The sequence below is a fragment of the Lissotriton vulgaris genome, chromosome 7 (assembly GCF_964263255.1).
Source record: "Lissotriton vulgaris chromosome 7, aLisVul1.2, whole genome shotgun sequence".
NCBI lineage: Eukaryota > Metazoa > Chordata > Amphibia > Caudata > Salamandridae > Lissotriton > Lissotriton vulgaris.
The window spans coordinates 291,319,036-291,332,989 of NC_141695.1; the positions used below are offsets into that span (position 1 = coordinate 291,319,036).

The window sequence follows — 13,954 nt, forward strand, 5'->3', positions numbered from 1 at the left end:
TATGTGGGGATTCCTGTCTATCAGCTTCATAAACTTCAGCTGATCCAGAACCAGGCAGCACGCCTGGTGTACCACCAACCTAAACATCAGCACGTCTCCCCCCTCCTGAGGAGCCTTCATTGGCTCCCAGTGGCTAAACGATGTTCCTTTAAGCTAGGCTGCACCCTATTCAAATCCTTGCATAACCAGGCCCCTGAGTTCATCTCTTCCAAACTTAAGCGCTATTCTCCAACCCGCAACTTACGGTCCTCTGCCAATAATCTTCTTTGCACTCCATCATTCCGCCGTAAAAAACATGGAGGATTATGCTTTTCTTTCCTAGGCCCCTCCTACTGGAACTCCTTCCCTTCTTCCTTTCGCCATTTTACCTCATATGAGTTGTTCCGCAAAACCCTAAAAACACACCTTTTCAAGGTGGCTTTTGAGTAACTCTTCTGCCCTGGCCAGCTATGTCTGTTATGAGCGCCAAGAAACCGTCTCGGTGTACGTGCGCGGTACAAACTTTTTTAACATAACATAACATAACAGCTGCTTCCCCAACAATAAAGATTTGCAAAACTCATGACAAAACACGCATTGACATAGTTAAAAAGACTGACATCTCACACCAGACCTATTGACTTTGCCAATATTTGTTTTACATCTATGAAGCAATTTTAAAACTATTTAGCAAAATTTGATGTTTGTATTCTTGTTCATTAAACTTTTCTGTCATTATCTCACACGTTTTTTAGTTACTGCAAATATAACATGCCTTATACCCAGAGGGCTGCAAGGCATTTTAAAGTGTCCATGGTATAAATGGTTCTCTTGAGTTTGATGTATTTATTATATGGGAGTCTGTTTGTAGTAGCTGTGGCTGATTACACTGTTCAATATCAAATATCAAAGCCAACTATACATTCCCTCAACTACACCTTTACATTCGGAACCACATCACATAGGATAGTAAACGGTTTCAGAAACATTTTAAGGCGATAGTTCTACTCTTGGATTATGTTGTCTTCATAACTGAGTGTGTAGTGGGATCTGGTTACTCGGTTTGCAGTATGATGGTTCTCCAGACTGTGTTCATTGGGACTGAACACGCTGTGCTGTCTGACTCATGGGCAAGGTCGGGCTACAGGCAGGGCTGTCTTAACAGTATTATAGGCCCCAGGGGAAAGCAGTGCACTGGGCTCTGCCTACACAACAGGAATAAAAGCCTTTAACAGAAAATTAGTGTTAAATTCTGGTCTGCATGGGGCCCCTATGCTCGTAGGGCTCCCGGGCAACTGCTCAGCACGCCAATGCGTTAAGACGGCTCTGCCTACAGGGCAATTTCGGAGTGTCAAAAGGGCTGGTCTGACTAGTCAGTCTGTAAGCCGTTTTTTGGGGTGTTTGTGGGCCTTTTTCTATGCCTGCTGGGATTTTTTTCACTATTGATTTCCCTTGATATTATTGTAAACATTGCATGCAGTCTCCCATACCTTGCATGCCTCCATAAACTGTGCTTCTTTGCAATTTCAACAAGCATTGGTGTAGCCAATAGGTCTCGCCTTTGGGACCTTATAAGTGTTTAGCCAGAGCGAATGGGTTTGCCAAAGTCGTTAAACTAGGTTATAGAGCAGTGTGGCTGCTATGCAGCATGTTGAAAAGTTATTAAAAAACTTTTATAGGCATTTTTCCTTCCTTACATATAACCAAGAAGACATTATGTACAACTGACAGACACAGACAGACAGACACACACACAGAGACACAACGGGTATAACTTGCTTGGCCAGAGAGGAAGTGAGAGTTTGCCAAAAGGATGCAAATCAGCTCTGAGAAGTAGACTGAGAAAGACAGCAGGCTCCTAAGGAAATAATGACCCCCTATACAGGGTTTATACAGGGAGGAGAGAATTACGAAACAGATATCTGTAGCTGTAATTGCAGCCGGCATTGAGCGTGCAGGAAGAAAATATGAGGGCCCCACTTTTATTACGTGGAACATAATAATCATCTGAATAAAGAAACTAAGAGTAAATCAGGAGCATGGCAATTGTGAAAATAAAAAAGCCCACTAGTTTGATCCGAAAAAATATTGTCCATGCCATGGTGTTTTTTTCTCTCTAAATATTGGGCAATCAGCAGAAAGAAAACCGCACAGCTCGTTCTCAGGTGACCAATACAATGCGCGGCAATGCGCATCTGGTGCGAGCCCTTCATTAATTATGAGACACCATCCTCTGGCAATTTGCATCCAACCTTTCAGCCGAAAAGAGGAAACAAATCTGCTGCAAGTGAACTGTAATAGTATTCACCGCCTCTCAACGTTTTGCAAGAAACCAACTCATTAATTGCTTGATGAAAAGTTTCATTAGGAACGCATTGCTTCCCCCCCACCCTAATATGAATCACCATTGGAAACGGCTCCTACACAAAGGATTACGTTTTTACATCCTGTTGTCTGAGAGTGGAACATTATTGCTACCCTGAAAGGCCCACTCTGTGTCCTGTGTCTCTGCTCTCTATCACTGTTCTGTGTCACCGCAGATGTTACTGCCCTGTGTGCTGGTGTGTGTCTCTGACCTGTGTTACTGCCCTGTGTGATCGTCCTGAGTTTCATTCCTTTGTCTGTGTCCCGTGTCACTGCCTTCTGTTACTGTCCTGTATCACCATCTTGTGTCACTGACCTGTATCTCTGCCCTCTATCACTGTCCTGTGTCACTGCCCTCTGTTACTGTCCTGTATCACCATCCTGTGTCACTGACCTGTGTCTGTGCCCTCTGCCACTGCCCTGTGTCACAGTAGGTGTCACTGTCCTGTGTGAGAGCCTGTGTCTGTGTTCTGTATCTCTGCCCTCTGTCACTGTCCTGTGTCACTGACCTGTGTCTGTGCCCTCTGTCACTGCCCTGTGTTACTGTAGGTATCACTGCCCTGTGTGAGGGCATGTGTCTGTGTTCTGTATCTCTGCCCTGTGTCACTGTCCTGTGTCCTGTGTCACTGCCCTCTGTTACTGTCCTGTATCACCTTCCTGTGTCACTGACCTGTGTATGTGCCCTCTGTCACTGCCCTGTGTCACAGTAGGTGTCACTGCCCTGTGTGAGGGCCTGTGTCTGTGTTCTGTATCTCTGCCCTCTGTCACTGTCCTGTGACCTGTGTCACTGCCTCCTGTTACTGTCCTGTATCACTATCCTGTGTCACTGACTTGTGTCTGTGCCCTCTGTCACTGCCCTGTGTCACAGTAGGTGTCACTGCCCTGTGTCACAATAGGTGTCACTGCCCTGTGTGAGGGCCTGTGTCTATGTTCTGTATCTCTGCCCTCTGTCACTGTCCTGTGTCTGTGTCCTCTGTCACTGCCCTGTTAGAGGGGGTGTCGTGGACAGCTGCCTCCCTGAGCCCTTTGTGACCCGCTGTGTCGTGTCAGCGCCCCGGAGACAGCAGAACTCTGTTATGTTAACCGAGCCGGCTCCGGGGCTGTTGTCCTATAGGTGTCTCTGGCACAGGCGACCCCTTCCCTGCCTACCCTGTGTGCGTGCCCTCGGCTCCCCCACGCCTCCTCCTGCCTGTGGGACCCCGAACTCGTGACTGTCCAGAGGGGTGAGCTTTCTGGAGCTCTCTCGAGGGGTAGTGAAAGAGAGACCCCGGGTAAGCACATATAGACGATCATAAAGGTTTCCAAGCACTACAGTCTCTTCAGAGAGCTCACTATGCGGGCAGGAACCTGCCTTCAGAGGGGCAGATCCGAAAGTTGGCTGGGACTTTGTTCAAGAGCAGGAGAAGGAAGTGAAAAGGATGTGTGTGATGTTTGTGGGCATTGGGGGGGTGGGGGGTGGGGAGTTGGTAGAGTGAGTAAATACATTAAGGGTATTTTTGCAAGGATCTCAGCCTATGTCTTTTAGAAAGCATTAGCAGCAGGGCTGAAGTTGGAGAAAAGATTTCACGGGTCAAATACACGCGGGCTGTATCCTGGTGGAACCAGTGCAAGCCGCGGATAGAGGGCAGTGCCCACTCCAAACCCCGCTCTCTGTGGGAGCAGTGCGCCCCTCACCATAGACGAACACATCCTTTGCTTCGCAAAGCTCTGAACCAACGAGCGGGGGAGGGGGACGCAGGCTCCATGGTGGACCCAGGCGCCTCCAGTAACGCTCTGCAGAGACCCTCGGTCTCTTGACTCTCGACGGAAGTTGTGGTGGACAGACAGCGCAAGAAAAAAAGAAGACAAGGCGTGAGACTGCAGAAAGGATAAATGGGCTGCTGGCGTTTAGCGGTTTTAATGAAAACAAGCGCGCGCGCTTGACGAGAGGCAGCGGGGGAGGAGGGGGCCTGTGCCTGTTTGCCTTGCGGGAGCGAGCAGGGGCATCATATGTTTGCAAGTTAATTACAAACATATGGTGTCAAAGCTCGCTTCTGCAAGGGAATCGCCAAACGTGCACGTGTTGCCATTGAAAGCAATGCATTGTGTGCACGTTTTTAGGGCAAAAGCTGAATCGATTCCAAAAGGTCTCTCTCATAGGCGAGACCCAAAAATACCCAAATTTTCAAATGTGGGCAACTTTTTTTAGCTATTTGATTCACCAATGGGTAAGCCATTTCTAGTTTAGTGGCATGGGTGTGGCTGCAGGTCCGTTGCTCTCTGTGCCAAAGGGAGGGACCCCGGGCCTTATTTATACTAAAATACTCAGGCGCCTCGACCATTCACCTCTGCTGTGATAACCACATTGGTCGATCAACCTAACATGTAGCTGAAATGTGTTGATACTTCTGGTTTTTGCGCCTTCTGATGACTACACAATCTGACCCTTTCTGAGTGAGGCATGGGTTGCACAGATGTGAGAGGGGTCGATAACGATGCTTCAATAGAATGATACACAAATGCCAGGGATACTGGAGGATTCTAGTGTGTCCAGTCATGAGCCCAAGGGACCAATGAGGTACCACAACCTCCAGGGCCATTGTCATCTTCCTAAGACTATTTTACTAAAGCAATGCTCAGCACACTGTTTTCTCCCTTTCAATTCTCTTTTCTCTATCATTTCATCTCTTTCTCCTGTTTTATTGGCAAACTGAGATACTTTGTTTAGCAGTGTGCCCGCCCTATAGAAATACCTCCATGCCTTTTCCAAAGGTCTTCTAACTTGGTCAACATCATCTTGAAAACCTCTCACTGTTTGGTGGCATTGTCTAAAATGAAACTTTTCCAATAGTGTGTTAAGGCAAAGCAATGGCGGCAGAGGAAGTCCGGAAGAAGTTGGAAAACTACAAAACCGCCCCCTTCGATGCACGCTTTCCTAGTGTGAGCCAGACCAGAAACTGCTATCGGAATTACCTTGGTAAGACATCAAATATAAGCATAGATATAATTACGTATGATTTTATTTGGTAAAATGTACTTTACACTGTTGTAAGTTCCATAACGGCAGGACTAGGGCCAGGCTCAAAAGTACAGGATTTTTTAGTTTGCATAAAAAAAGGTGGTTGTTGGTGATATCCTTGGAGGATAATCCGAGAATCATAGCAGTCTGATTGGCTGGCTGCAACGGAAATCCCACCAGCATTTTGCATTGGATTTACGGATGCAGATCTTCGGAAATGGGTTTGCAATTTATTTATTTTTTTAATACAGAAACATGTAAATTCACAGTGTGGCGTTGCATGGAAAAAGCTCCGTTTAATGACCAACATGAACATGTGAGCTAGACAGAGGGCACAGCTGGTATGGGTGGAATAAGTGCTGAGAAACAGCATGACTACAGCTGAAGTCTGTGCGCAGCTGGTTTGGGTGAAATATGGGCTAGACACAGGGCTTGGCTGTAGACACTCCTGTGTCACTGTCCATGGCCAAATGCCAGGGGCAGCTGGTTTCATTATGACAGGCCATACACTGAGAGTTTGGTGCCCATGACCAAAGACCAAACAACTGACTTGTGTGAAAGGAGGCTGGACCCATGACCTGGCCATAAGCCGAGTCCTACATCCAGAGCCCACTCTGCTGAGCTGTAGGCCGCATGCAGGTGATTTGGGTGGGACAGAGACTAGGAGTAGGGCCTGGACAGAGGCCATGTCCTACACCCAGAGATCCCTACACTTGGCCAAAGGCTGGCAGTAAGAGGCCATACAGGGACTCTTAGCCTTTCTTAGAAGAGGTGCGTCAGGGCGGCTGACTCTAGACCATGGGGTTCACGGTTCGATCCCGGTGCCGGCGGCAGGTTAGTCCAGCACCATGTGACTCAGGGCAATAGCTCGCTTAATCTTCCCGACGGCCCCCAGCGCCTTGACACCCTCGGGTAATTGTGCGCTTTACAAATACTGGATTTTATTTCATTTTTGGGTGCTTCTCTTCTCACACCAGGTGGTAGGCTGGAGAGCCAAAGCTCACTTCGTAAAGGAACCAACAGCGCTCTGGCCCCGGTAGTTGAGCGAGGTCCCTCAGAAAGAAATTAGGCCGGAATGTCTGTGAATGAAATATGGCCTGAGGCATGACATACCAAGCAGGAGTAGCCCACAGGCATATTGAATAGCCCTCTGACATATGATGGCAGCGTACTCTTGCCCATTAATGGCAGAACATCCATGCCATATGATCGTAGCATACCAGACTGAAAATGGCGGCATGACCTGAGCCTAAGAGGGCAGCACTTCTAGAATATAATGTCAGCACGTACCTGACATGATGGTAGTGCCCTCCCCCTCGGCATGTGATAGTAGCACATCGCTGACACAAGATGGCAGCACGCTTCGGATATGTGATTGCAATAGTCAATCCTCAGTTTGCCAGTTTCTTGGATCTCCATGGTATATTGAACTGAGACCTGGCTTCCGATGGAACTGCCCTCGACTTGTTGTGATAGTCTTGACGTATGATTCCAGCACCCTGATATGTACTAGTGGCAGCACACTGGATCGCACTAATTGTAAAATTTTGTATCCATTTTGGTATTAGTTTTTGGGGTGTCATACTGGTTAAAGTTTGTGTGGAGCCCCTTCCTGTGATTTCCTTGGGCTAAAGGGTCATGTGATCTGATGTCCTCTAACGTCACTGGGAGGAAGTCAAAGTGCGTGTGATTTAACCTCTCTGCCTCTAAAGTGTTGATGGAAAGACACCAGAAAATGCTATTTTTGTTTTATTAAGAGATGTATCTTCTATTTCAGATTTTCATCGATGTGAGCGCTCTCTGAAGGAGAAAGGTGTCGACCCGTACCCCTGCCAGTGGTACTTTCGTGTGTACAAAACCCTTTGCCCCATGTCCTGGGTAGGTGCCAGTGAGAAAATGGTGCAGTTGAAAAGAATCATTTGTCTGTACTTAAACGCTTATGAACTGTTATTTACATTTGTTGTGCATATCTACAAGGAGTGCGTGTCAGTGCCTCTCCCTCTGGTGTAGAGTATTGTATTGGGTGTCTGTGTGGTGTAGATGGCACCGTCTGGTGTGTAGTGTGGCAAACGAGGTCATTTATGTGATGTAGATTGCTACTGGCTGGCAGGTGAATGAGGGAGCGGAGGCTGAAGGGGAGAACATGATGCTCTAGTTAGGAGCGGCTATACCTGGAACATACAAGTACATTTATAATGCATATATAAATCAAGTCAAGTCAAGTCAAGTTGATTTATATAGCGCGCTACATACACAGAGGGTCTCAAGGCGCTTGGGGAAGGGTAGGGAATTACTTGTCAAATATCCAAGTTTTAAGTTGCTTTCTGAATGCTAGGTGGTTCTGAGTGAGACGAAGGTGAGTGGGGAGTGAGTTCCAGGTTTTAGCTGCCAGGTAGGAGAAGGATCTACCTCCCATGGTGGTTTTATTGATGCGAGGTACGGTAGCAAGGGCTTGGTTGGAGGATCGTAGCTGGCGAGGGGGGGTGTAGAAGGAAAGTCGTGTGTTGAGGCCGTCAGGTCCAAGTCCGTAAAGTGCTTTGTGTGCGTGGGTTAGGAGGCGGAAAGTAATCCTCTTATTGACGGGGAGCCAGTGGAGTTTTTTCAGGTGACTGGAGATGTGGTCTTTACGCGGGATGTCTAGTACGAGTCTGGCTGATGCGTTCTGGATGCGTTGGAGTTTTTTCTGGAGTTTTGCGGTGGTACCGGCGTATAGGGTGTTTCCGTAGTCCAGGCGGCTTGTAGCCAGTGCATGGGTGACCGTTTTTCTGGTTTCGGTGGGGATCCAGCGAAATGTTTTTTTGAGCATGCGCTGAATGTTGAAGCAAGATGATGAGACGGTGCTGACCTGTCTGGTCATCGAGAGTGAGGAGTCTAGGATGACGCCCAGGTTCCGTGCGTGGTCCGTCGGGATGGGTGCTTTTCCAAGGGCCTCTGGCCACCAAGAGTCATCCCAGGCGGAGGGGGAGGTTCCTAAGATAAGGACTTCTGTTTTGTCTGAGTTCAGTTTCAGACGGCTATGCTTCATCCACTCGGCTACTTCTTTCATTCCTTCATGTAGGTTGGTTTTGGCGGTGTTAGGGTCTTTAGTGAGTGAGAGGATAAGTTGGGTGTCATCAGCGTAGGAGATGATGTTGAGGTTGTGTTGGCGTGCGATGGCTGCGAGGGGGCTCATGTATACGTTGAAGAGTGTGGGGCTGAGTGAGGATCCTTGTGGTACGCCGCAGATGACTTCAGTGGCCTCTGACTTGAATGGTGGGAGGCGGACTCTCTGGGTTCTTCCGGTGAGGAACGAGGTGATCCATTCCAGTGCTTTTCCTTGGATTCCGATGTTTCTGAGGCGCTGTAGAAGGGTGCTGTGGCAGACTGTGTCGAAGGCTGCGGAGAGGTCGAGGAGGATGAGGGCGACTGTGTCTCCATTGTCCAATAGAGTTCTAATGTCGTCTGTTGCTGCGATGAGGGCGGTCTCCGTGCTGTGTTTGGCTCGGAAGCCGGACTGTGAGGCGTCGAGGGATTTGTTGGTTTTGAGGAAGGCGGCGAGCTGGTTGTTGACAGCTTTCTCGATGACTTTGGTCGGGAATGGAAGGAGCGAGATGGGGCTGTAGTTTTTTAGTTCGGTGGGGTCAGCTGTGGGCTTTTTCAGAAGGGCGCTGAGTTCGGCGTGTTTCCAGCTTTCCGGGAAGGTGGCGGAGTTGAGGGAGCAGTTGATGACGTCTCGGAGGTGTGGTGCTATGATGGAATCTGCTTTGTTGAAGATGTGGTGAGGGCATGGGTCTGTGGGGGATCCTGAGTGGATGGAGTTCATCAGGCGGATGGTGTTCTCAGTGGAGATTGGGTTCCAGTTGTTAAGGATGTTCAAGGGGGGTGCAGGTGCGGCAGAAGGTTGAGTGGGTTGGTCTCCGGATTGGTTGTCGAAGCTGTTGTGGATGTCTGCGATTTTGTTGTGGAAGAACGAAGCTAGGGAGTCGCAGAGGGCTTGAGAGGGGGTGATGTCGTTGGAGTTGGCTGAGGGGTTGGTAAACTCTTTGACGATGTTGAATAATTCCTTGCTGTTGTGGGCATTGTTGTCTAGTCTGTCTTTGAATGCGGCTTTCTTGGCAGTCCGGATCAGTTGGTGGTGTATGCGGGTGGCGTTTTTGAAGGCGTCCTTGGTGCTGTTGTTAGGGTATTTTTTCCAGGCCTTCTCGAGGGAGCGACAGAGTTTCTTCGATTTCTTAAGATCATCGTTGAACCAGGAGGCGTTTTTGCTGCCTAGTTTGATTTGACATTTTTTCAACGGTGCTAGGATGTCGGCGCTGTTGGATAGCCATTGGGTGAAGTTAATGGCTGCTTGGTCGGAGTTTGAGGAGTGGACAAGGGGGTTTTGAAGCAGCGATGAGGAGATCTGGTCGATGGTGATTTTGTTCCAGTTTCTTCGAAGAGTAGGTTGAGGATGGTTGTGAGTTGTGGTCTTATTGTAGGTGAAGTGAACGCAGCTGTGGTCCGTCCAATGTAGAGTTGTGGTGTGACTGAAGGAGACATGTTTGCTGGAGGTGAAGATAGGGTCGAGTGAGTGACCTGCAATGTGGGTGGGGGTAGTGACAAGTTGTTTGAGTCCGAGGTTGGCGAGATTGTCCTGAAGGGTGGTGGCGTTGCTGTCATTGCTATTTTCCAGGTGAAAGTTGAGGTCTCCCAGTAGAATGTATTCCTCGGAGGGGAGGGCGTGTGGGGTGATAAAGTCAGTGATGTCATCGCTGAATTGTGCACGGGATCCTGGAGGCCGGTAGAGGAGGGTGCCTCTGAGTGTGGTCTTGGGATCGGTGTGGATCTGGAAGTGAAGGTGTTCGGCGCTGGTAAGGTTGACGTCTGAGCTGGTTGAGATGCGGATGGAGTTCTTATGGACGATAGCGATGCCTCCTCCTGTTTGGTCGGTGCGGTCCTTACGGATGATTTTGTATCCTTCTGGGATGGCAATGGTGATGTCTGGGGCTGATGAGGCGTTCATCCATGTTTCTGTTAGGAAGGCGACGTCGGGAGAAGTGGTGTCTAGCAGGTTCCAGAGGTCAATGGCGTGTCTGTGGATAGAGCGGGTGTTGAGCAGGATGCATTTTAGGTGGTTGGTGTCAGATCTCTGTTTGGTGTTCGTGGATGAGGAGTTGTTCTTGGTGGCGTCAAACTTGCAGGAGTTGCAGGAGAAGGGTCCATGGGTGAGTCCAGGAGCGGCTTGGGCGCAGTTGGGGAAAAGGCCGGGATTGAGGGCTATGAGGGTGGTGACGTCGTATGTAATGCGGGAGGGCTGGGCATTGCGTGGACCAGGGGGTCTGGCACTGGGCGCGGTCCAGGCGCGGACGGGCGTAGACGGGCTTACCTTTGGCGCACCTTCGTCGCGCAAGGGGCGCGAAACGCTGCGCGCTGATGCATTTGTCATATATGGATAGTGGAGGGGGCGGAGCGTGGGAGGGGCAGCAGGGAGGCGGGAGCGAGGTTCAGGGAAGGTCAGGGACGGTCAGAAAATCAACAAAATGGCAGTCTGGTAAACAAAGGTTGCGAGCGTCTCAACCAACAAAAGCCACAATGTGAATGAAGCGCTATGCAGGGCAAGACAATCTCAGGCCAGCAGAAGGAAAGCGCTATATCAGGTGAAGCCAGAAAGCGCTTGTGCAGGGCTAATCACTAATCACCACACTCGAAAAGTTATTCAATTAGGCAGCAAGGCACAGCCGTGTCACCGAGCGCGGCGCAGCTTTCAATTCCAACATTAAATGAAATGCGAGGCAGAATTCAAAGCGCTATATCAGGTGAAGCCAGAAAGCAAGTATTTTTTATTTTGAGATGTTCCTTTACTCATCGAGGGCCAGATGTAGGTAAGTATATTTTACCGACTCATAAATACCGAATTTTATCGATTCAGTATTTATGAATCGGTAAAATTGAAGGAGGGAGATTTAGGTAAATTCGGTAATTGAATTACAGTATCTGTAAAAATTGGTATTTACCGAATCCTTAAATACCGATTCGGTAATGCCCATTGATTCCTATGGCCCTTGAAGCCCATAGGAATCAATACCGAATCCTGCAAGGGTGCAGGGGGTGTCGCTTTGACACCCTCTAGCACCCCAAATACTGGCATGTGTGCCATGTGGCACACAGACATGCCCTAGGGGCATGTCTGTCTGTCACATGGCATAGGTGTGCATGCACAAATGTGCATGCACACCTGGATTCAGTATTTTACCACCCAATTGGATTGGGTGGTAAAATACCGAATCTGTAAGGCCTTTGGGACTCAGAAGAGTCCCACCTACATCTGGCAGTTACCGAATCGGTAAAATAGGGCCCCTACATCACAAATACCCATTTACCGGTCGGTAAATGGCCACCTACATCTGGCCCGAGTGTCTCCTTCATTCTGCTTGTTTTTTTCCTATGGTGGTAGAGTGTTCAGCAGGGCAGCCCTGATAGGTGCATGGCCTCCTTTGTTACTCACACACCAGCAAGATCAGTTAGGAGATGCATTATGGATAACCGGGGTCAGTGAGGGCGTTCGTCTCTGAGCCAAGCAGAAAGAGCTTGGAAATACCTCTGATGCTTCTTCTTGAGGGCCCTCTTCCCCAGAACAGACAGGGAGGCCAAGCTTATCTTCTTCCACCCCTGAAAGAAGCAGCGAGTTGATGAACACGCCTTGGTGTGACCATCCTTCTCCATGCCAGTTGGCTTTGATGTGCTCAAACTGGACTTTTTCAACTTGTGTTTAACTAAACCGACGCCTCTGTGGTTAGTGACTAGAGGCATTAGACTCCCACTTTCTGGATTTCACCTTATGCTCTGAATCAATCAACCCTAGATGAAACCTGCAGCACTACATAAAAGTCTAAGCTCTCTCGAATATTTATTTCAAGACATTTCACCTTTAATGATTGTTATCCATTCTAATTCTCTCTTCTTTTCAATCAACATCTGGAGTGACCTGGATGTTCTTGGTCTGGCAAACACTATATATTTAAACAAATTACATTTATGTTGTTTACAGGTTTGCTAATATTTTAACCCCCCCCCCCTTTTAATTACCCTTTAAAATGATACACTACTTATCACATACTCACAAATAGAAACATACATGCATTGTAAAGACTTGCATGGTAATTGCGATGTAAAAAATGTGTTGTAATTGCTTTGTAAAAATGTCATGGTAAAAGACTGCTCCCTGTTTATGGAGGACCCTTGGTTCCATTTTGAGAAGCCTAGGCCTGCCAGATGAAGATATGAGGAGAAGAATCCCCAGACAGATTTGTGCATTGCTGCATTCCTGGGCACTAGGTGAGACAGAAACTGGAAGGAGAAGAAATAGACTATCTTTTCACTTGAAAAGACTGCTCTGATTCAGTCATAGATCACAAGCAAGGGTACTTGAACACATGTCAGGGAGAGATATAGCGCAGATCAGGGATTCAAGAAGTGTACGGCTGGGGAACTGGGATTAACCTTTTCATGCACATATCATTGTGGCTGACATCCAGGTTGAACTCTGGTCACTCCCATGAATTGTGTTGTGGAACATTCAGATGTGGAGACCTGCCTGCTGTGACAGACATCTTTCATGAGGAAAGAAAAAAGATAGAAGTGTCCACTTCAAATAAAGCGGAACCCCAACATAAGACCTCAAAGACTCAGACCCTAAATCACGTTTGGTGTCTGGAAAAGAAATATAAGAAGGGGACGTTGAGTCCCCAAAAATATGTAATCTTCCCAAAAGCCATGCTGGCATTAAAAAAGTGGAGGAGCAGTAAAGATGCAATTAAATGTTTTTTGTATCGTCACATGTGCTGTGCTTCCAGACACAGTTCAAATGTCTAGCTAAGTCTTCTTATAAATGGCTGCTTATTTTTTTTCTATGGAAATTCATGTTTGCTTTTCTTTCTCTGAATGCAAAGTGAGAAGATGTGACATTCTTGCTGGGGTACAGGACGTGGAAAAGAAAGGCTACAGGATGTCATTGTTTTCTAAAACACTACATAATTTAAATACCTGTAAATAACCTGTGCCAATATTTCAAAATATAACGTCAGTTAGAAAAGCACAACTGAAGCTAATTTTTCATGTAATTCTGAAGTGTGATGGAAACAAAGATTTTAATGGGATCAGAACAAATCAAGTTACTTAACTTGGTAATGCACAAATGATAAATAATCACTAAAACTCGATTCCAACCCATTATTGTTTGCACGCTACATCGTTTTAGGTTTAAATCTTTTTATTGGAAAACAATGCAATAAAATACACAGTTTACAGGAATAACACAGGCCAGTGCCCATTAGACTCGGTAGAGAGTTCAGTAGAGGCCAAAGGGCCTTTGCGGTATTGGATGAGTTCGACCTGTCTGGAAGAAGGCAGTTGTGTTCAACAACAAATTCGATAACTCCCAACAGAAAACTCCCCCCACCCTCTACCCCATTCCCCTCCCACCCTCGGGCCCTCCCTCCTCCTGCCCCTTGTCCAGTGCTCAGGTTCCTTCTTGGAAGGTCAAGTGTCTGGTCCAGCGTGGTCGCATCGATGTTGTGTATATCACTGATCTGAGGTCGTGGCCGTGGTAAGGCGCAGAAGTCTAAGATAGCGTGGGCATGTGATTTCGGTGAATTC

The 13,954-nt window shown here is 47.8% G+C and overlaps 1 protein-coding gene across 1 annotated transcript in view; it reads left to right on the plus strand.

Annotated features, from left to right (window-relative positions):
• The window catches only part of LOC147701411 (cytochrome c oxidase subunit 6B1-like), a 117,207-nt gene that overhangs the window by 98,809 nt on the left and 4,444 nt on the right, over positions 1–13,954 (plus strand). The window contains exons 2-3 of the mRNA XM_086930098.1: positions 5,174–5,299; positions 7,119–7,219. Coding sequence (XP_086786224.1) covers positions 5,191–5,299; positions 7,119–7,219 — 210 coding nt within the window. The 5' untranslated portion in view covers positions 5,174–5,190. The remainder of the gene's footprint in view (positions 1–5,173; positions 5,300–7,118; positions 7,220–13,954) is intronic.